The sequence below is a fragment of the Cherax quadricarinatus genome, chromosome 73 (genome assembly GCF_038502225.1).
Source record: "Cherax quadricarinatus isolate ZL_2023a chromosome 73, ASM3850222v1, whole genome shotgun sequence".
Lineage (NCBI taxonomy): Eukaryota > Metazoa > Arthropoda > Malacostraca > Decapoda > Parastacidae > Cherax > Cherax quadricarinatus.
In genome coordinates, this window is record NC_091364.1 from 23,102,831 (window position 1) to 23,127,030 (window position 24,200).

General features: G+C 39.4%; 1 protein-coding gene across 1 annotated transcript in view; it reads right to left on the reverse strand.

Annotated features, from left to right (window-relative positions):
* The window catches only part of LOC128701155 (uncharacterized), a 182,750-nt gene that overhangs the window by 11,153 nt on the left and 147,397 nt on the right, over positions 1 to 24,200 (reverse strand). Inside the window, exons 12-13 of the mRNA XM_070100645.1 lie at positions 21,645 to 21,755; positions 20,932 to 21,074 (exon numbers count right to left, since the gene is read on the reverse strand). Coding sequence (XP_069956746.1) covers positions 20,932 to 21,074; positions 21,645 to 21,755 — 254 coding nt within the window. The remainder of the gene's footprint in view (positions 1 to 20,931; positions 21,075 to 21,644; positions 21,756 to 24,200) is intronic.

Consider the following 24,200-nt stretch of genomic DNA (forward strand, 5'->3'; position numbering starts at 1 on the left):
CCTTTTTTCTGTCTCATGAACATGCTAGACTTCAGGTACGTCTTGCTACTTCTACTTACACTTAGGTCACACTACACATACATGTACAAGCACATATATACACACCCCTCTGGGTTTTCTTCTATTTTCTTTCTAGTTCTTATTCTTGTTTATTTCCTCTTATCTCCATGGGGAAGTGGAACAGAATTCTTCCTCCGTAAGCCATGCGTGTTGTAAGAGGCGACTAAAATGCCGGGAGCAAGGGGCTAGTAACCCTTTCTCCAGTATAAATTACTAAATTTGAAAAGAGAAACCTTTGTTTTTCTTTTTGGGCCATCCTGCCTCGGTGGAATACGGCCGGTTTGTTGAAAAAAAAAAAAAAAAAAAAAAAATTCCGAGTGTGAAAATTAGGAGGTGTGGAGTTAATAAAAGTATTAGTCAGAGGGTTGTTGAGGTAGTTTGGTCATTTAGAGAGAATGGATCAAAGTAGAACGACATGGAGAGCGTATAAATCTGTAGGGGAAGGAAGGCGAGGTAGGGGTCGTCCTCAAAAAGGTTGGAGGGAGGGGGTAAAGGAGGTTTTGTGGGCAAGGGGCTTGAACTTTCAGCAAGCATGCGTGTGTTAGATAGGGGTGAATGGAGATGAATGGTATTTGGGACCTGACGAGCTGTTGGAGTGTGAGAAAGGTAATATTTAGTGGAGGGATTCAGGGAAACCGTTTATTTTTATATAGCCGGACTTGAGTACTGGAAATGGGAAGTACAATGCCTGCACTTTAAAGGGAGGGGGGGGGGGAATATTGGTACCACTATGACCCTGCCGCCTCCTGCTTTGCCTCACCTGACTACAGTACATAAGCCACGTTTATGGCCCTATGCTGTACATTCTACAAGATTGATGGACTGAACACATCGACTCCAGGCTTAGGGACTGATTACCTCAAACTACTCCTCTCCTTACACCTTTCTGCTCTGTATTGGACTGATGAAGCCACTGTGTGGCAAAACGTTTCCTAAATAAAGATTCCCATATGTTGCATAAGTATCTCAATCTTCAACTTGTTGGTTTTCAAAACCATTCATCACAAGCCATGCGTGTCGTAAGAGGTGACTAAAATGCTGGGAGCAAGGGACTAGTAACCCCTTCTCCTGTATATATTACTGAATGTAAAAGGAGAAGTTTTCGTTTTTCCTTTTGGGCAACCCCGCCTCGGTGGGATATGGTCGGTGTTTTGAAAGAAAGATCTCTATTGTAATCTCCATGGGGAAGTGGAAAAGAATTCTTCCTCTGCAAGTTATGCATGTTGTGAGAGGCAACTAAAATGCCGGGAGCAAGGGGCCAGTAACCCCTTTTTCCTGTATACATTACTAAAGTTAAAAAGAGAAACTTTTGTTTTTCCTTTTCGGGCCGTGCTGCTTCAGTGAGATATGGCCAGTTTGTTGGAAGAAGAAGAGTTCTACTGTAACTAGATAACTTGCTGTATCTTCATCTTTTTTAATCATTCCACAAAACTGAAGACAATGAATCAGTTTGAAACATATCATATCTTAAAATTGTACCTTTTCCTTTATTTGCTGCTTTTCTTATTGTGAATATAACAGGAAAGGTTGGAGGGAAGGGGTAATGGAGGTTTTGTGTGCGAGGGGCTTGGACTTCCAGCAAACATGCATGAGTATGTTAGAAAGGAGTGAATGGAGATAAATGGCTTTTAGGACTTGATGTGCTGTTGGAGTGTGAGCAAGGTAACATTCATGAAGGGATTCAGGGAAACCGGCAGGCCGGACTTAAGTCCTGGAGATGGAAGGTACAGTGCCTGCACTCTGAAGGAGGGGTGTTAATGTTGCAGTTTTATAACTGTAGTGTAAGTGCACCTCTGGCAAGACACTGATGGAGTGAATGATGATGAAAGTTTTTCCTTTTCCGGCCACCCTGCCTTGGTGGGTAACAACCGATGTTAACCCTTTCAGGGTCAGCAGGGCCTCTCCTGAACTTGTTCTCAGGGTCGGAAATTTAAAAAAAAAAAAAAAAAAAAAAAAAAAAAAAAAAAAATCTTGTGAAATGATAGAGAATCTTTACCCGATCATAATGACACCAAAAGTATAAAATTTGATGGAAAACTTACGGAATTAAGCTCTCGCAAAGTAAGCGGTCTCGATGATGTTTACGCATCGGCGATTTTGCCCACTTTGAGCCCTATTTTCGGCCAATTCCAGTGTACTAGTCGACAAAAATCATACCTATTTCACTAGAACTCCATTTTTTCTATCGAATGGGTACAAGAACCCACCCGTTTACTGATTTCCACTATCCAATAACGTGGTCAGAAATTGGCAATTTTGCAAATTTCACACAAATTTCAAAAGATGCCAATTTCCAAATAGGGTCCAGAATAAACAAGACAGACATTTCTGGCACTAAAATAACATTTCCTCTGTTCACTACTCACATCCCCAGGCCTGTGTTACATTTATTTTGCTTTCCACTTCGAATTTTTATTCTCACAAAAAATAGAAGATTTATGTTATGCAGACTACTGCATTCGTGTAGAAATGATGTAGAAATGGTATAAATAATATCAGTGCACTTGTGAAAGAATATTACACCCACCAGTTGATGTGCATTGGACGCGTGGCATGATTTGTTTACCTTTGAACTTTGGGAAAAATTGAACATTTCTGCTACTTTGAGCTCAATTTCAAGGTACTTTTCCTTGTGAAACCAATCAAAATCATCTCAATTTCCATAATATGTCTTCCATTCTATAAAATGAGAACAGGAAAACTAGAATACAACCATAAATAGCATACGAAAATACACTGCAAAGTCACTGTTTTAAACCAAAAACACAGTCGGAGTTTTTTTTTCTCATTATGCACTGTGTGCTCCAGGATTTTTTTTATACTGCACACACTGACCACATAGACACATTCTTTCATATGTAGGCCTACCAGCTTTCTCTCACTAGATTTGAAGGTGCTAGAATTTATGCGTACTAGTACGGCACCAACCCTGAAAGCGTTAATATAAAAAAAATAATAATAGTAGTAAAGGAGCTAGTAACCCCTTCTACTGTATAAATTACTAAATTTAGAAAGAGAAACTTTCATTTTTCTTTTTACATCACTGTCGCCTCGGTGGTTTATGGCCATTTCTTTGAAAAACAAAAGATGATAGTTAACTGCTTAACCCTTTGAGGGTTTTGGTCGTACTAGTACGTCTTACGCGTAGGGGTTTTTGACGTACTAGTACGCATAAATTCTAGCGGCCTCAAATCTCGCAGGAAAAGGCTGATAAGCCTAGATGTGAGAGAATGGGTCTGTGTGGTGGGTGTGCGCAGTAGGAAAAAAATCTGGGACCCAGTGGTGCATTGTGGGAATGCCATCATAGTACACAATTTCCACCGTGCCCTGCGGTAAGAAGTTCCTCACTCCTTGGCGAATTGGGACACTTTTGTTCCCCAGTGACAGTTCTAATACAGATGGAAGTGACAGTGAAGATGAGTTTCAAGGTTCTGGTGAGGTTTTGACCGAAACTAATGACCATAATATGGGTAATAGTGAGGAAAACCCAGACAACCCACAGCCTTCCACCTCTGGTGCTGGGCCGTCGTTCAGTTGTACCAGAATCAAAGAGGAAACTCCTATTTTCCAAAATCCCAGACTCAGATGTGAGCATTGGTGATGATAATGATAGTGATTATGAACTACAAGCTCTTCAAACTTGTTCCAAGAATGGAGGAGGAGGAGGAGGCAGAGGAGGAGGAGGCAGAGGAGGAGGAGGCAAGAGGAGGAGGAGGCAAGAGGAGGAGGAGGCAGAGGAGGAGGAGGAGGAGGAGGAGGAGGAGGAGGAGGAGGAAGAAGAAGAAGAGGAGGAGGAGGAGGAAGAAGAGGAGGAGGAGGAGGAGGAGGAGGAAGAGGAGGAGGAGGAGGAGGAAGAAGAAGAATACGTAATGATAACAATAATACATAATAATAATACATAATAATAATAATACATAATAATAATAATACATAATAATAATAATACATAATAATAATAATACATAATAATAATAATACATAATAATAATAATACATAATAATAATAGGTAATAATAATAATATGTAATAATAAATGTTCACCCATGACAGTAACAAGATAAGGGGAGATAACATCTGATAAGTGCTGACGTTTGATGAGGGTAAATGAGGGTAGAGCTGATGCCAAAAGATGAGATGAACATCGCCCTCCCTTTGTTTTTGCTGGTATACTAACATTTCTGTCTGTCTATTTGCCTGTCTGTCAAGCTCCCTGTCTATCCATCTAGCTCTCTGTCTCAGAGAGCCACAAGACTGCGTCATCACTTTTACTCACATCTTCAAGCAGAGTATAGCACTTTGTCTGGGTTTCTTGGGTTATCCTAGGTAATTTATACTATGTATACTTGTATTTATGTGTACCTGTGAGACAGATAGACAGACAGATAGAAAGAGAGAGACAGATTGAAAGAGATAGAATGAGGGAGAAAGATAAAACACCATTGTGTATGACACCATGTTTCAGAGTTCCACAAGCTGCAGAACTAATAGGAATATGTTCAGTGACTGTATATTGGTATATATATTATAGAACAATAATAATAAACAATGTTTTGTATTGTTTGTTTTTGTAAACAAGTTTTGTAAACAATATATTGATAATTATGTTTGTGTGCTTATTGTGTTGTATACAACGAGTGTATATATGTACATTGCACCTTACTTTGGTCTCATAGGCCACATAAGTTATGTGAAAAAATAAAATAGTGAAAAAAACAACAAACCTTCAAATACAAGTAAATCAAAGTTTACCGGGTGAGCGGCAGTCGCCGCTGTTGCCATACGCGGCTCATTTTCTGCAAACTTCATGCATCCATATCTCCGTAAGTATTGATGGTAAAATTTTTTTGTTTATCCTATAATGTTTAGAAAAAAAAACTCTATTTTTTCATAAGAAAAAATAATTTTTTTTTTTTTGAAATTTGGCCGACCCTGAGAACGAGTTTCGGAGAGGGCCTGTCGACCCTCAAAGGGTTAAGAAATCCTACTTAACTTACGATCACTGAATCATTTTAAAATATTAATGCAGACTTTTAAAACTGTACTCTTGTTGATAATTACTGAGATACAGTGGAACCCCAAGTTTCGGCCATAATCTGTTCCAGGAGCTAGGCTTAAAGTCAAAATGGCCTTATGTTGAAGCAATAATTCCCATAAGAAATACAGTGTAATGTAAATCCAATTACTCCATTCCACCCAAAAATATTCACAAAAAATTCATTTGTAAAGAATAAATACTACAGTTTTACATACAGAAAACAATGAGAAATAAATATAAAGCACTAATTTTAATGGATAAATGAATATTTAAATCAGTTTTACCTTTATTGAAGACTATTGTTGGCGCATGAGAGAGGCAGGAGAGTTTGGAGGCAGGACAAGATAGTCCTTCAATATGACGCTAATATCAATTCTACGGCTTATTTATCTATCATAATTCATAATTTTTTTTTTAACAAGTCAGCCATCTCTCACCGAGGCAGGGTGACCCAAAAAAGAAAGAAAATCCCCAAAAAGAAAATACTTTCATCATCGTTCAACACTTTCACCTCATTCACACATAATCACTGTTTTTGCAGAGGTGCTCAGAATACAACAGTTTAGAAGCACATACATATAAAGATACACAACATATCCCTCCAAACTGAGAGCATAAGCATAATCAGCAGCAGAGGCGGCAGTGTTTCAGTCGCCCTATATGCCTCAAACAACAATGGAGGAGTTAAGTTTTGTGTTGTCACTTTCCTGTTGCTTAATCGCTTAACTTACTTGTTACACTGGCTGGCTGGTGCTATAGCCTTTATTGACTCGTGCTGCTCTAGTATCGTACATGTTGTAGAATCACTGAATCGCTGAAGAAGGCACATTCTCCCCTCTCTCTTCCTCCTCCACTTTGGTGCTTTGCTACAATTTCTTTCTTCAATTCTATCATGTTTCTCGCTTTCTTTACTAAAGGGCTGCCACTAGGAAGTTATGAATTTATTGTGAAATGTTTGGATGAGCACACAGGGTAATATTCACTCAAGGATAAACAAAGCTAGACTGGCTCACTACGCGTGTGTGGGCAGGCGGACAGGTCTGGTACGCTGGCTGAAACATAGGGCACAGGGCGAAACTCGGGACAAAATTTAGCCAAAAAAAGCGATCTAAACTCGAAGTGGCCGATACTCAGGGAAGCTGAAACTTGAAGTTCCACTGTATATAGTGTGGTTAACTCATACAGGAACTCATTAACCCTACCATTCTTGACACCCCATACTGAAGACCATTCTCTGTTAATATTTTTAAGAAAAGCACCTTATAAAAATAGTGAGATTCTTTTTATAAAGATAATAACACTAAAAATGCAAAATATGAAATAAATATATATAGAATTATGCAGGTACAAAGTTTGAAGTCAGGGAGCACCCACATTAAACAGAAATTCTGCCTATTTTGAAGTCTATTTAAGGCCAAGTTCAGTGTTCAGACTTATGCAATTCCTGTTTATTTCAATAGTATGCCTTCCATACCGTCCAGTGAGTGCAAGAAACTGCCCACTCAATTATCAGTACTATCCAGTAATCAGTAATTTGCCCAATTTTACAATATTTTTCAACAAATTTTATTTTAAAAGCTGTCCAAACAAACACTGTAGATATTCCAGCCAGTAAAGCAACCTTCCCACTGTTCATTAATCACATGGCCAGGCCTCTCCTATGCAACATTTGCCCTCCATTTTGAATCCAACATCATGCATAAAATCCATGTTTTTTCAATTTCTTGGTTAATAAACCAAATTCCTTCCTTAACCCTTTGACTGTTTCAGGCCCCTCTCTGAAACTGTCATTCTATGTCGCTCAATTTTTGAAAAAAAAAAAAAAAAAAAAAAAAATTATGAAATGATAGAGAATCTTTTCCCGATGGTAATGACACCAAAAGTTTGAAATTTGGTCGAAAACTCATGGAATTATGCTCCCGCGAAGTTAGCGGTCTCGGCGACATATGCATATCAGCGATTTCGCCGACTTTGAGCCCTATTTTCAGCCAATTCCATTGTTCCAGTTGACCAAACTCATAGCTATTTCTTTAGAACTCCATTTTATCTATCAGCTGAGTACAAGAAACCTCCCATTTACTAATTTGGACTACCCAATATGGTGATCAGAAATTGGCAATTTGGCCAATTTCACACAAAGTAAAAAAGATGCCAATTTCAAAATAGGGTCCAGAATAAACAAGGTAGACATTCGTGGTACTAAAATAACATATGCTCTGTTCATTAGTCACATCTCTAGGCCCCTCTTATATTATTATTGCTTTCTATTTTGATTTTTTATTCATACAAAAAAATACAAAATTTACTGTTATGCAGACTACTGCATTACTGCAAAAATGGTATAAATAATATCAGTGCACTAGTGAAAGAATATTAGACTCCCCAGTCGACGTGTATTGGACGTGTGGTGTGATTTATTTACTCCTGAACATTGGTAAAAATCGAACATTTCCGCTAATTTGAGCTCAGTTTCAAGGTCATTTTCATTGTCAAAGTAATGAAAATCATCTCTATTTCTGTAATATGTTTTCCATTTTATCACCTAAGACCATGAAAACGCGAATACAACTATAAATACTATACGAAAATACACCTCAAAGTCGGCGTTTTATTCCAAAAAAACGATCAGAGTTTTTTTTCTCATTACGCAAAGTGTGCTGCAGGATTTTTTTTATGTGGTGCACACTGACCACACAGACCCATTCTCTCACATGTGGGCCTACCAGCTTTCTCCCGCTTGATTTGAAGCCGCTAGAATTATTGAGTATATATACGTCAGAAACATTGGCTCGTAAGACGTATTTATACGTCGAAAACAGTCAAAGGGTTAAATCACTTGTTAAATCAACTGCTCAAGAAGAAATTTCTTGCCTAACTGGTAGTAATAAGTTATTTATTTATTTATTTATTATAAATTTGTGCACACATACAGAGGTACAAAAAAATACAGATAAGAGCAGTATGCCAAAGCCACTTATACTATGCATAGCATTACGGGCTGGCTTAAAATTAACTTAAGATTAATTAAGCAATGATGAAGTCAGTGATAAAACATTAATGTAAACAGATTACTATAAAGCACAAGTGAGTATTACAAAGACAGGTCATATGAAGGATTCTGTTAGGTAGTGTATTTAAAAAATAATAAAGTTAGATTGGGTTTTAGGTTTAACATTTATGTGATATAATTGTGAGAAACATTTAAGATATACAATTTATAAGGTTCAGTTATTCAGTATTTATTTGGTTTTGGGTGAGTAAGTGATCTTTGAGTAGAGACTTGAATTTATAAACAGGTAGTGTTTCTTTTATATTTACAGGTAATGAATTCCAGATTTTAGGGCCTTTTATGTGCATTGAGTTTTTGCATAGTGTGAGATGAACACGAGGAACATCAAAGAGTGATCTGTGCCTTGTGTTATGGTCATGTGTTCTGTTGAGGTTGGCAAGGAGATGTTTGAGGGGAGGGTTAATATCAGAGTTAAGTGTTCTATGTATGTAATAGGTGCAGTAATAAGTATGGATGTTTTGTATGGTGAGTAGGTTTAGTGTATTGAATATTGGTGGAGTGTGCTGCCTGTAGTGAGAATTTGTTATCATTCTAACTGCAGCCTTTTGTTGGGTAATTAGTGGTCTGAGATGGTTAACTGTTGTTGAGCCCCATGCACAAATTCCATAGGTGAGATAGGGGTAAATAAGAGAGTGATATAGGGCCAGGAGGGCTGACTGTGGAACATAGTACCGTATCTTCGATAGTATGCCTACAGTCTTGGAAATTTTCTTAGAAATTTGTTGTATATGTGTATGAAATTTGAGTCTATTATCAAGGTGGATTCCTAAGAATTTTCCCTCTGTTAGCTTTGTGATAGGTGATCCGTTTATCATTATGTTAAGAGGGACATCTGTAGCTCTGTTACCAAACTGAATGAAGTAGGTTTTGTCAATGTTTAGTGTAAGTTTGTTAGTCCTCATCCAGGTAGATATTTTCTGTAATTCGGTATTTACAGTATTGGCTAGTGTGACTGGGCTCGGGTGAGAGAAGACGTATGTAGTGTCATCTGCAAATAGTGTGGGTTTGAGTAATTGCGAAGCATTTGGAAGGTCATTTATGTATAGGAGAAAGAGAAGAGGGCCAAGGACACTTCCCTGTGGGACACCAACTGTAATTGGTTGCGCAGAAGAGTTTGCCCCATTTGCGTACACATATTGGCTTCTGTTGCTGAGGTATGACTTGAGGTAATTGAGGGAGTGCCCTCTTATACCATAGTGTGACAATTTTACGTGGAGCAAGTCATGGTCAACTGTATCAAAAGCTTTACGTAAGTCAATGAAGATCCCCAGTGGGACTTCTTTTTTCTCTATTGCAGTGTATATATGTTCTAGCATGTGTATAATAGCATCATTAGTATTTTTATTAGGCCTGAATCCAAATTGGCAGGGGTTGAGTATGTTTTGGGAGATAAGGTAGGAGTAGATTCGTTTATGAATTAGTTTTTCAAAGATTTTTGAGAGAGGGTGTAAGTTGGATATTGGCCTATAGTTATTCAACTCTGTTTGGTCTCCTCCTTTGTGGATCGGGGTGACCCTTGCTATTTTGAGTACTGTAGGGAAGGTGGAGGATTCAATGGATTTGTTAAAGAGTGTTGCAATGATTGGAGATAGCACTTGTGACACTTTTTTATATATAAAGGGTGGTAAGGTACTTAAATCTCCTGCCTTGTTTTTTAGTGCATTGATAATAAGGGAGACTTCGTATGGGTTAGTCGGAGCTAGGAACAGTGTGTTCGGGTAGTTGCCGGTGAGGTAGTTATTTGGTGGGGTATCTGAGCTTGGGATTTTATGGGCAAGGTTTTGTCCTATAGTGGAGAAGAAATCATTGAGTCTGTTTGCTGTTTCTGTTGGTGGGAGTTGGGGTTCATCTGATTTTGCTAATTTTATTTCGCTATTTCGTGATATCTTTTTTGTTCCCAGAATTTCAGATAGTGTTTTCCAGGTCTTTTTTATATCACCTCGTAAGTTGGATAATCTGTTCTCATAATACAATTTTTTTGCCCTTCTTATCAGGCTGGTTAGGACTGACGAGTAACGTTTTGTTTGGTCTCTGGTTATGTGACCCATTCTGTACTGTTTTTCATATTGGTGTTTTGTATTTATGGATTTGAGAATGCTGGGTGTTAGCCAGGGACTGTTCAGTCTCTTTGCTGTCATCTGTTTAGTTTTTTTAGGGCAGTGCTTGTTATAGAGGTATTGGGTCTTTTTTAGAAAATTATTAATACATTCGTCAATATCTGTATAGATTTCTAGCTCAGTGTGCCAATCAATGTTTGCTAATGCTGTTGCGAAGTTATTAATGGCTGCCTCATTGTGAAGTCTGAAGGTGACTTTAGTAGTGTCTTGGGGTAGTTTACCAAGAGTTGTTATGAGGAAAGTAGGGTAGTGGTCTGTGGTATTATCTGTAATTATGCCTGATTTTAAAGGGGATATGGTGTTGGTCCAGATGTGGTCAAGTAGGGAAACACTAGTCTCTGTAACTCTTGTAGGTTTTGTTACTGTTGGTAGTAACATACAGTTACTCATTGTGTTTGTGAATTCAGTAACGTGTGGGTCCTGGTCTTGCAGGAGATTTATATTGAAGTCACCTGAGAGTAGTAAGTGATCTTTGTTCATGCGTGCATCAGTTATCATACTTCCTAGATTTTGACTAAATTGGCTAATGTTTGACTGTGGAACTCTGTAGATGTTTATCAATGTGAGAGGTTTTTGTAGGTATTTGGATTTGAATTTAGCTATTATATATTCCCCATGTTCATCCCTTGTGCAAGTATTAGTGATACATTCTAGTTGGTCTGAGTAGTATATGGCTGTGCCACCCCCTTGTTGGTCTGGCCTACAGTTGTGTATGGCTGTGTAACCAGGAATGGCATAGACATCTGTACTATCTGGCTTTAGCCAGGTTTCAGTGAGTGTAATGATGGACATATTGGCATGTAAGGAATTTAGTAATGCTATGAGGTCATCGTAATGCTTGCTTAAAGATCTGATATTGTAGTTAAAGATAGTTATGTTGTTGTTGGCACTGAGAAGTGCCTTTGATTGTTCTGCAGTGTAGTAATTACAGTAACTGTTTGATTCATTTAAGTCATTAAATAAGAGGTTGGTATCAGGATCAATGCTTGTAATCATAAGATTTGTAGTGAATCTATAGTTAGAATTAAGTATAAAACAAAGTAAATAGTCTTAAGCTAAAAAATAGCACCTGAATTATTTAACAAATGTAAAATAATGAGCTAAGGGACTAATACAAATAAAGTGATGATCATATAATAGTGCTTGGGAATATGATAGTAGGTAGTACTATAAAGGTAATTTTTTAAAGTTATAATTATAGTTTAAAATTATAATAAAAAGGGACTAATATAGGTTGTGAATAAATGAGCTTTGGAATATAATGGCAAGATTGTGAGCTTATTCTACTTTAGCACCTGAGAATAGCACCTTGATTATTTTAACAGTTGTGGATATATAAACTAGGATAGTTATATAAAGCTAAAATAAAGGAGAAAATATAAAAGGGACTAAAATTAAGTAATGGTAAGCAAAGTTAAATGGACAGATGGTAGGAATTATAATATAAACTTATAATATAAAAATACAATTTGAAATGGTACTTGCAATTGCACTAGAGTCTGGTATGGGTTGTTGACAAGATCAAGGTTATAACTATAGATTTAAATTGACAAAATAAAATTCACAATTAAAGTACAAAAGAATAATAGTAAAAAATCACAATGGTAATGTCTTGGTTATAATATGATAGTAAGATGGTAGACAGGTACCCAGGTACACAGGTACAAAGGATAATACAAGGTTGGGGTTGAATATAAAAACTTGAAAATTTGGCAACAAAATGTTATGGGAAGTATAAAATAATGTTTAATGTACAAAAGTAAAATTGACTGGTAGTAAATATGGTGTTTAATAAAATTTTAGTAAGTAATAATGATTACAAAAAAGTGAAATAGTAATGTTTATTTCATTCAATATTGCACTGGTAGTTATACTTGAGGTTATATGGCAGTACAAGGTAATTAAGAGTAATCTAGGATAGTAAATGTGGTATTAAAACAGGTAAAGGTAATTAGTCAAGTAATGGTTATTAAATGTCAAAAATGTTAAGAGTAAATTGAAATTTTAGTAAAAATGATATTTATTAATTTTAGTAAGTAATATCAATTGTAGTATTTAAAAAAAATATGAGGTAGTAATATGGACAGAGAAAGTATCAATTCAGCTAATGTTCAAGCGAACAATAGTAAATAAGAAAATCACGTAAGGTGATTTATGCTTACTAGTAAAATCACAAAATGAGGTAGTTGATTATTTAAATACTAAGAGATTGTACAATGAAATTTGAACAATAATGGAGCAAAACATACACTACACTACGTAGACTTTTAAGTTGGACATTGTTTAGTTATTCTCTGTAAGATTAGTATCCCTGAGAAATCGTGATAGATCATTCTCGTTCGTGATTGTGTACAGTTGACCTACATTTGTTTTCCTAACTAGAATTTTCCCATCCCGTGTGAAGCATTGGTGTATTGTGTCATTATTCTCCCGCTTAAGTTTTCTGACTCTATACAGGAGGTTCTGACGTTTTTTGGTAAGACACTCGTTTATGTATCACAAGTTATATACACTGATGGATCTAAACAGGAGTCTTCTGGCAGGGCTGCATCTGCAATTGTTGCCACTTCCCTAGTTAAGAACAATATATTTGAACTAGGCATAAAAATTAACAACTGGGCATCTACACTGCAAACTGAACTGTTTGCAATCCTAATGGCACTAAAGCTAACTTATGACACTGAGCTTGATTCTATCATCATTACTAATTTTGTCATCATTGAAGGCACTTGACTCATACAATGCCTCCAACAACATCCTCATTGAAGAAGCCAGGTATAGATACTAAAAAATCCGGGACAAAGGAATTAATGTACAATTGCTATGGATCCCATTACACATTGGATTACTCGTTCATGATAAAGTTGATATGTTAGCCAAGAAAAGTATCCAGAAGGAGAGTGTAGAATATAACTTTGGTATATCTGTGTCTAGCATTAGGAATAATATTAGGAGAGAAGTAAATAATGAAAATGATTGTTATAGGAATGCAGTTAGAAGCCTGAGTAGATCTATAACCCACTATGATAACATGAACGTAGATAAGTATGTTTATGGAGCAACTTGCAATGTGAACAGACTGACTGATGTTGTAGTGGCCAGGCTTAGGCTTGGTTACAAGTACTTCTGGCAGTTTGGGAGACACACAGATGATGATCAAACTAAATGCAAATTATGTTATCAGGCATATGGTCACTGTCTTGAACACTATGTGCTTAATTGTCCACTTATTGAGGACTACAGAGATAGACAATATAATAACCTATGTGGCATGTCAAGATATTTTATTAATGAAAATAAGATACCAGATATACTAAGCAGATTTCCTAAATCTGCTTGTAACAGATAAGTGAACTGTAGATTTTTTTTCAACATGCAGTCGTCTCCCACTAAGGCAGGGTGACCCAAAAAGAAAGAAAACCCTCAAAAAACAAAATACCTTCATCATCATTCAACACTTTCACCTCACTCATACATAATCACTGTCTTTGCAGAGGCCAATATCCCAAACCCCTCCTTTAAAGTGCAGGCATTGTACTTCCCATTTCCAGGACTCAAATCCGGCTACCCGCTTTCCCTGAATCCCTTCACAAAATATTACCCTGCTCACACTGCAACAGCTTATCAGGTCCCAAAAACCATTCATCTCCACTCACACCTATCTAACATGCTCACACATGCTTGCTGGAAGTCCAAGCCCATCGCCCACAAAACCTTTTTTTACCCCCTCCCTCCAATCTTTTCGAGCAAGGCCCCTACTCTGCCTTCCTTCTCATAAAGATTTATGTTCTCTCCAAGTCATTATACTTTGATCCATTCTCTCTAAATGACCAAAGCACCTTAACAACCCATCTTCAGCCCTCTTGACTAATACTTTTAGTAAACTGTAGAATTTTTTTTTTTTTCAACAAGTCGGCCGTCTCCCACCGAGGCAGGGTGACCCAAAAAAGAAAGAAAATCCCCAAAAAGAAAATACTTTCATCATCATTCAACACTTTCACCACACTTGCACATTATCACTGTTTTTGCAGAGGTGCTCAGAATACAACAGTTTAGAAGCATACACATATAAAGATACACAACATATCCCTCCAAACTGCCAATATCCCAAACCCCTCCCTTAAAGTGCAGGCATTGTACTTCCCATTTCCAGGACTCAAGTCCGACTATATGAAAATAACCAGTTTCCCTGAATCCCTTCACTAAATATTACCCTGCTCACACTCCAACAGATCGTCAGGTCCCAAGTACCATTCGTCTCCATTCACTCCTATCTAACACGCTCACGCACGCTTGCTGGAAGTCCAAGCCCCTTGCCCACAAAACCTCCTTTACCTCCTCTCTCCAACCCTTTCGAGGACGACCCCTACCCCGCCTTCCTTTCCCTATAGATTTATATGCTTTCCGTGTCATTCTACTTTGATCCATTCTCTCTAAATGACCAAACCACCTCAACAACCCCTCTTCTGCCCTCTGACTAATACTTTTATTAACTCCACACCTTTTCCTAATTTCCACACTCCGAATTTTCTGCATAATATTTACACCACACATTGCCCTTAAACAGGACATCTCCACTGCCTCCAACCGTCTCCTCGCTGTTGCATTTACCACCCAAGCTTCACACCCATATAAGAGTGTTGGTACTACTATACTTTCATACATTCCCTTCTTTGCCTCCATAGATAACGTTTTTTGACTCCACATATACCTCAACGCACCACTCACCTTTTTTCCCTCATCAATTCTATGATTAACCTCATCCTTCATAAATTCATCCGTCGACACGTCAACTCCCAAGTACATGTATCTGAAAACATTCACTTCTTCCATACTCCTCCTCCCCAATTTGATATCCAATTTTCCTTTATCTAAATCATTTGATACCCTCATCACCTTACTCTTTTCTATGTTCACTTTCAACTTTCTACTTTTACACACATTCCCAAACTCATCCACTAACCTTTGCAATTTTTCTTTAGAATCTCCCATAAGCACAGTATCTTCAGCAAAAAGTAACTGTGTCAATTCCCATTTTGAATTTGATTCCCCAAAATTTAATCTCACCCCTCTCCCGAACACCCTAGCATTTACTTCCTTTACAACCCCATCTATAAATATATTAAACAACCATGGTGACATTACACATCCCTGTCTAAGACCTACTTTTACCGGGAAGTAGTCTCCCTCTCTTCTACACACCCTAACCTGAGCCTCACTATCCTCATAAAAACTCTTTACAGCATTTAACCCTTTGACTGTCGCGGCCGTATATATACGTCTTACGAGGTGCCGTGTTTGACGTATATATACTCATAAATTCTAGCGGCTTCAAATCAAGCAGGAGAAAGCTGGTAGGCCCACATGTGAGAGAATGGGTCTGTGTGGTCAGTGTGCACCATATAAAAAAAATCCTGGAGCATGCAGTGCATAATGAGAAAAAAAAAACTCCGATCATTTTTTTTAATTAAAATGCCGACTTTGTGGTCTATTTTCGTATAGTATTTATGGTTGTATTCTCGTTTTCTTGGTCTCATTTGATAGAATGGAAAATATATTATAGAAATAGACGTGATTTTGATTGATTTTACTATAAAAAGAACCTAGAAATGGAGCTCAAATTAGGGGAAATGTTTGATTTTTGCCAATGTTCAAAAGTAAACAAATGATGCCATAGTCCAATAAATGTCCAACTAGCCATTCTAATATGCAGTCATGAATGCGTTGATGTTATTTATACAATTATTACAGTAGTGCACCAGTCTGCATAATAGTAAGTCTTCTATTTTTTGTTTGAATAAAAATTCAAAATAGAAAGCAAGAGTAATATCAGAGGAGCCTGGAGACATGACTGATGAACAAAGAAAATGTTATTTTAGAGCCAGGAATGTCTGCATTGTTCATTCTGGACCATATTTTGAAATTGTCATATTTTTTAGTTTTCGTGAAATTGGCCAAATTGCAAATTTCTGACCACATTATTAGGTAGTTGAAATCGGTAAATGGGCAGTTTCTTGTACTCAATCGATAGAAAAAATGGAGTTCTAAAGAAATAGCTATGAGGTTGGGCGACTGGAACAATGAAATTAGCCGAAAATAGGGCTCAAAATGGGCGAAATCGCTGATTTGTAAACAGTGCCGAGGTCGCTAACTTCGCGAGAGCATAATTCCGTCAGTTTTCCATCAAATTTCGTTTTTTTGGTGTCATTACAATCGGGAAAAGATTCTCTATCATTTCATAAGAAAAAATAATTTTTTTTTTAAATTTTGCGACACCAGGAGACACCTCAGGATTGGGGGTTGCGACAGTCAAAGGGTTAATAACTTACCACCTATTCCATATACTTGCAACATCTGCCACATTGCTCCTCTATCCACTCTATCATATGCCTTTTCTAAATCCATAAATGCAATAAAAACTTCCCTACCTTTATCTAAATACTGTTCACATATATGCTTCAATGTAAACACTTGATCTACACATCCCCTACCCACTCTGAAACCTCCTTGCTCATCCGCAATCCTACATTCTGTCTTACCTCTAATTCTTTCAATTATAACCCTACCGTACACTTTTCCTGGTATACTCAGTAAACTTATTCCTCTATAATTTTTACAGTCTCTTTTGTCCCCTTTCCCTTTATATAAAGGGACTATACATGCTCTCTGCCAATCCCTAGGTACCTTCCCCTCTTTCATACATTTATTAAACAAAAGTACCAACCACTCCAACACTATATCCCCCCTGCTTTTAACATTTCTGTCACGATCCCATCAGTTCCAGCTGCTTTACCCCCTTTCATTTTACGTAATGCCTCACGTACCTCCCCCTCACTTACATTCTGCTCTTCTTCACTCCTAAAAGATGGTATACCTCCCTGACCAGTGCATGAAATTACTGCTTCTGTTTCTTCCTTAACATTTAAAAGTTCCTCAAAATATTCTCGCCATCTACCTAATACCTCCATCTCCCCGTCTACTAACTCCCCTACTCTGTTTTTAACTGACAAATCCATACTTTCCCTAGGCTTTCTTAACTTGTTTAACTCACTCAAAAAATTTTTCTTATTTTCATTAAAATTTCTTGACAGTGCCTCTCCCACTCTATCATCTGCTCTCCTTTTGCACTCTCTCACCACTCTCTTTACCTTTCTTTTACTCTCCATATACTCTGCTCTTCTTATAACACTTCTGCTTTGTAAAAACCTCTCATAAGCTACCTTTTTCTCTTTTATCACACCCTTTACTTCATCATTCCACCAATCACTCCTCTTTCCTCCTGCCCCCACCCTCCTATAACCACAAACTTCTGCCCCACATTCTAATACTGCATTTTTAAAACTATTCCAACCCTCTTCAACCCCCCCACTACTCATCTTTGCACTAGACCACCTTTCTGCCAATAGTCGCTTATATCTCGCCCGAACTTCCTCCTCCCTTAGTTTATACACTTTCACCTCCCTCTTACTTGTTGTTGCCACCTTCCTCTTTTCCCATCTACCTCTTACTCTAACTGTAGCTACAACTAAATAATGATCCAATATATCAGTTGCCCCTCTATAAACACGTACATATAGATATAAATATGTACATGTACATATAGATATAAATCCAAATGTACACCTGTTAACCCTTTTGGGGCCTAGTTCCTAGGCCTATTGTGCATTCAAATGCACTTGTACTACAGTCCACAAAATTCAAAATTCAAATTCAAAGTTTATTCTCTATAAGGATTACAATGCTGAGTTTACAGAATTTGGTTATTGTGTGGTTTACATGTAGTAAAATAATAATTACAGAGTGTACCACTAGAACACCTAGCATGGCTAGGCATTTCGGGCAGACTTACATTAATTCTTAAATTTAAAATATTACAAATTATGAGGTAAGTTGGTATTATGGCTAAGTGACTAAATACTACTTTGTGAGTTTAGCAATGTGAATGCTTTTGTTTTGACACAATACATAGTTTCGGTATTGGAGTATCACAGGCCAACTTATGACTAGTTAGGATTCATTATTTTAAGAATGAGATTGATATTTCTGTTTATGGTCAAATGGATATGGATATCGGGGGCACAATAAACTAGCCACTTCTGTGGCAAAATCTAATCTAAACCATAAGCAAGACTTTACATTTCACACATGAGCAAAGTCTTGTTTCTGACCCCTTCCCTGGTGTGTGTGGGGGGGACCTTACCCCTCCCATGGTGTGTGTGTGGGTTGGGGGACCTTACCCCTCTCCTGGTGTGTGTGGGTAGGGGGACCTTACCTCTCCCCTGGTGTGTGTGTGTGTGTGTGTGTGTGTGTGTGTGTGTGTGTGGGTTGGGGGACCTTACCCCTCTCCTCGTGTGTGTGGGTAGGGGGACCTTACCTCTCCCTTGGTGTGTGTGTGTGTGGGTTGGGGGACCTTACCCCTCCCTTGGTGTGTGGGGGGACCTAACCCTTCCCCTGGTGTGTGGGGGTAGGGGGACCTTACCCCTCCCCTGGTGTGTGTGGGGGACCTAACCCTTCCCCTGGTGTGTGGGGGTAGGGGGACCTTACCCCTCCCTTGGTGTGTGGGGGGACCTAACCCTTCCCCTGGTGTGTGGGGGTAGGGGGACCTTACCCCTCCCCTGGTGTGTGTGGGGGACCTAACCCTTCCCCTGGTGTGTGTGTGGGTGGGGGGACCTTACCCATCCCCTGGTGTATGTGTGGGGGTGGGGGGACCTTACCCCTCCCCTGGTGTATGTGTGGGGGTGGGGGGACCTTACCCCTCCCCTGGTGTGTGTGGGGACCTCACCCTTCCCCTGGTGTGTGTGTGTGGGTGGGGGAACCTTACCCCTCCACTGGTGTCTGTGTGGGTGGGGAACCTTAGCCCTCCCCTGGTGTGTGTGTGGGTGGGGGACCTTACCCCTCCCCTGGTGTTTGTGTGTGGGTGGGGGACCTTACCCCTCCCCTGGTGTGTGTGTGGGTGGGTGGACCTTACTCCTCCCCTGGTGTGTGTGTGTGTGTGGGTGAGGGGACCTTACCCCTCCCCTGGTGTGTGTGTGGGGGTTGGGGGACCTTACCCCCTCCCCTGGTGTGTGTCTTTGTGGGCAGGGTGACCTTTCCCCTCCCCTGGTGTGTGTGGGTGGGGGGACCTTACCCTGCCCCTGGTGTGTGTGTGTGTGGGTGGGTGTACCTTACCCCTCCTTGGTGTGCATGTGTGTGTGGGTGTAACTTACCCCTCCCCTGGTGTGTGTGTGTGTGTGTGTGTGGACCTTACCCCTCCCCTGGGGTGTGTGTGGGTGGGTGTATCTTACCCCTCCCCTTGTGTGTGTGTGTGTGTGTGGGTGTTCCTTACCCCTCTCCTGGTGTGTGGGTGGGTGGACCTTACCCCTCTCCTGGTGTGTGTAGGTGGGTGGACCTTACCCCTCTCCTGGTGTGTGGGTGGGTGGACCTTACCCCTCTCCTGGTGTGTGTAGGTGGGTGGACCTTACCCCTCTCCTGGTGTGTGTGGGTGGGTGGACCTTACCTTGCTATTACAACACACACTAAATCAGAGGTTAGTTGTTGCTAGCATGACTGGTGTGGGGCAGGAGTTTTTTTTATACTACAACCCCCCCCCCTCACACACAGGAGAGATAGAGGGGACATGATAATGGCACACAAAATAATGAGAGGAATTGATGAGATGGACAAAGACCAGATGTTCCAGAGATGGGATAGAGTAACAAGTGGCCACAATTGGAAGCTGAAGACTCAGATGAATCACAGGGATATTAGGAAGTGTTTCTTCAGTCACAGAGTTGTCAGGAAGTGGAATAGTCTGGGAAGTGATGTAGTGGAGGCAGGATCCATACATAGTTTTAAGAAGATGTATGATAAAGCTCATGAAGCAAGAAGAGTGACCTAGTAGTGACCAGTAAAGAGGCAGGGCCAGGAGCCATGACTTGACCCCTGCAACCACAACTAGGTGAGTACACACACACATGCATGTGCACACATGCACGTATGCATGCACGCACGTGCGCACACGTACACTCACTCACTCTCTCTCACATTTAGGTTAAAATCCATTGGTCACGGCATGTTTGAGGGTACACGATTAATACACACATTTACTGTACTGACAATGATCACACTGACCTAACTGTAAGAGCTAATGTTGCATACCTAGTATATAGTTGTTAATGGTTTATACCTGGTGTAGTAGTTAATGTTGTATACCTGGTATAGTAGTGTATACCTGGCATAGTAGTTAATGGTGTATACCTGGTATAGTAGTGTATACCTGGCATAGTAGTTAATGGTGTATACCTGGTATAGTAGTGTATACTTGGTGTAGTAGTTTTTTATTTTTTTATTTATTTATTATTAATTTGGACATGATACATAGATGTACAAAGAAATACAGTGGTTAAGTGTAACATGCCAAAAGCCCCTAGTATGCAGAGCATTATGGGCAGACTTAAAATTAACTTAAGATTAACTAAGCAATGATATATTCAGCGGAAAAAAATTATAGTGAACAAATTACAATTAAGCACAAATGAGTATTTCAGTTAATGCTATGTACCTGGTATAGCAGCTAATGGTGTATACATACAGTACAGTATATATACAGTATACATTACATTACTTAAAGTTACATTTAAGTTTGTAAGATACAGAGAGGAGAAACTTACCTCTAAGGCTTTAAGATAAGCAAGATAGTTATCATAATGTTCACGTGAAGCAAAGTGAGCTTTAGTGTCCCTGATGCAACGAATTGGTTTAGTGTTGCACAACCTGCAGTAGTAGTCTGACTTCCTGTATATGTAGTTATAACCTGAAACATAAGCAAGATAACAATGTGTTAGGATGTGTTGCTTGTCAGTGGAACACAAGACTGTGTCAACACATATCAGTGGCAAGATTGTGTCAACATACTTCTGTAGCAAGACTGTGTTAACATACATCTGTGGCAAGACATAAGACTGACAGTAGTACCTCAAGGTACAAGAGGGAACAACTTACCTCAGGGTACAAGAGGGAACAACTTGCCTCAGGGTACAAGAGAGAACAACTTACCTTAGGGTACAAGAGGGAACAACTTACCTCAGGGTACAAGAGGGAACAACTTGCCTCAGGGTACAAGAGAGAACAACTTACCTTAGGGTACAAGAGGAAACAACTTACCTCAGGGTACAAGAGGGAACAACTTACCTCAGGGTACAAGAGAGAACAATTTACCTTAGGGTACAAGAGGGAACAACTTACCTCAGGGTACAAGAGGGAACAACTTGCCTCAGGATACAAGAGGGAAGACCTTGCCTCAGGGTACAAGAGGGAACAACTTGCCTCAGGGTACAAGAGGGAACAACTTGCCTCAGGCAACAAGAGGGAACAACTTACGTACCTAGGGGTGTAGCAGGATCGTATACGTCCAGAAGGTACTGGCTCCAGATGTCTCTCCTGCTGTATTTAACCTTTAACTTGGCTACAGCCTCGTGAAAGTCACTCATTGTTTCTGTCAACAAGAACATTATCAAGAACATTGTTTCTCACAACATATCTACTTACATGGAGGGAGTTTCAAGGGTCAATGGTCCCATCTGTCACCAGGGCTCGAGGCAGATCAGGGTCTGATCAACTAGGCTGTTACTGCTGGCTGTACATAAACTGACGTATGATCCAGCGTTCGGCTAGTCAGGTACTGACTTCAGGTGCCTGTTCAGTGCCTTCTTGAAGACAGCCAGGGATCTATTGGTGATCCCCTTTTGTATGCTGGGAGGCAACTGAACGGTCTTGGACCCCTGACACTTATTGTGTTGTCTCTTGGCATAGTCAAGGCACCCCTGCTTTTCGCTGGAGGGGATGTTGCACTGCCTGCCGAGTCTTTTGCCTTTGTAGGGAGTGATTTCTGTGCGTAAATTTCAGACTAGTTCTTCTAGGATTTTCCAAGTGTGTATTATGATGCATCTTTCTCACCTGCATTCCAAGGAGTACAGGTCAAGGGATTTCAATCATTCCCAGCAACTGAGGTACTTTATTGCACTTATATATCTATTGAAAGCTCTCTGTATATTCTCCAGGTCTGCAGTTTCACCTGCCTTGAAAGGCGTCGTTAGTGTACAGCAATATTCCAGCCTAGAGAGAACAAGTCACTTTAAAGAGAATCATCACTGGCTTGGCATCCCTAGTTTTGAAGGTCTTTATTATACATTCTGTCATTATCCATGGTGGGAGACGGCCGACTTGTTGAAAAAAAAAAAAAAAGTGATAATGACATTGTTTTAAGAACCTACGACATTCTTACTTTCCAAATCCTCCACACCAGTTTTTCACTCTATTGTGTTGTTAGAATTTGCTTTATACTCCACTTAAGCTTTTAACTTCCCCCGTTTTCCACAGCAACGTAACTGAAATTTGTTGTCACTGAACGTATACATGCTGTTATCTGTGACTCACTGGAAGACTTGGTTTACATCTACTTGGAGATGATGCTGACTTGCAAATTTTAGTATCTTTAGCAAAGGTAGACACAGTACTATCGTTTACATATCAGTCTATGTCAGATATGAGGATGAGGAACAGGATGGGAGCAAGTACTGTATCTTGTGGAACCAATCTTTTCACTGTAGCATTACTCATTGTGTTCTATTTGTTAGGAAGTTAAAGATCCAGCTACCCACTTTTCCTGTTATTCCTTTATCACACATTGTGTGTGCTATTACCACATGATCACACTTCTTGACTCTTTCTCACTGACTTTCTAGTAATGCTTCATCTTCCTCTCAGAATAACTTTCATTACTGGTTCAGCTTCTCACAGACTTCTTGTTCATTTCTGTGTTTTCTTACTTCCTTCTTTAACCCCATTACCTGCTCCTTTACTATTGTCTTCCTCCACATGTGGCAGTATAGCAACTGTGGTTCACACATGGCAGTATAACAACTGTGGTTCACACATGGCAGTGCAACAACTGTGGTTCACACATAATGTTATAACAACTGTGGTCCACACTTGGCAGTATAACAACTGTGATTCACACATGACAGTATAACAACTGTGGTTCACACATGGCAGTTTAGCAACTGTGGTTCACACATGGCAGTTTAACAACTGTGGTTCACACATAACGGTATAACAACTGTGGTCCACACTTGGCAGTATAACAACTGCGATTTGCACATGGCAGTATAACAACTGTGATTCACACATGGCAGTATAACAACTGTGGTTCACACATGGCAGTTTAACAACTGTGGTTCACACATGGCAGTTTAACAACTGTGGTTCACACATGGCAGTTTAATAACTGTGGTTCACACATGGCAGTTTATTAACAACTGTGGTTCACACATGGCAGTATAACAACTGTGGTTCACACATGGCAGTGTAACAACTGTGGTTCACACATAATGGTATAACAACTGCGGTCCACACTTGGCAGTATAACAACTGTGATTCACACATGGCAGTATAACAACTGTGATTCACACATGGCAGTATAACAACTGTGGTTCACATGTGGCAGTATAACAACTGTGGTTCACACATGGCAGTGCAACAACTGTGGTTCACACATAATGTTATAACAACTGTGGTCCACACTTGGCAGTATAACAACTGTGATTCACACATGACAGTATAACAACTGTGGTTCACACATGGCAGTTTAGCAACTGTGGTTCACACATGGCAGTTTAACAACTGTGGTTCACACATAACGGTATAACAACTGTGGTCCACACTAGGCAGTATAACAACTGCGATTTGCACATGGCAGTATAACAACTGTGATTCACACATGGCAGTATAACAACTGTGGTTCACACATGGCAGTTTAACAACTGTGGTTCACACATGGCAGTTTAACAACTGTGGTTCACACATGGCAGTTTAATAACTGTGGTTCACACATGGCAGTTTATTAACAACTGTGGTTCACACATGGCAGTATAACAACTGT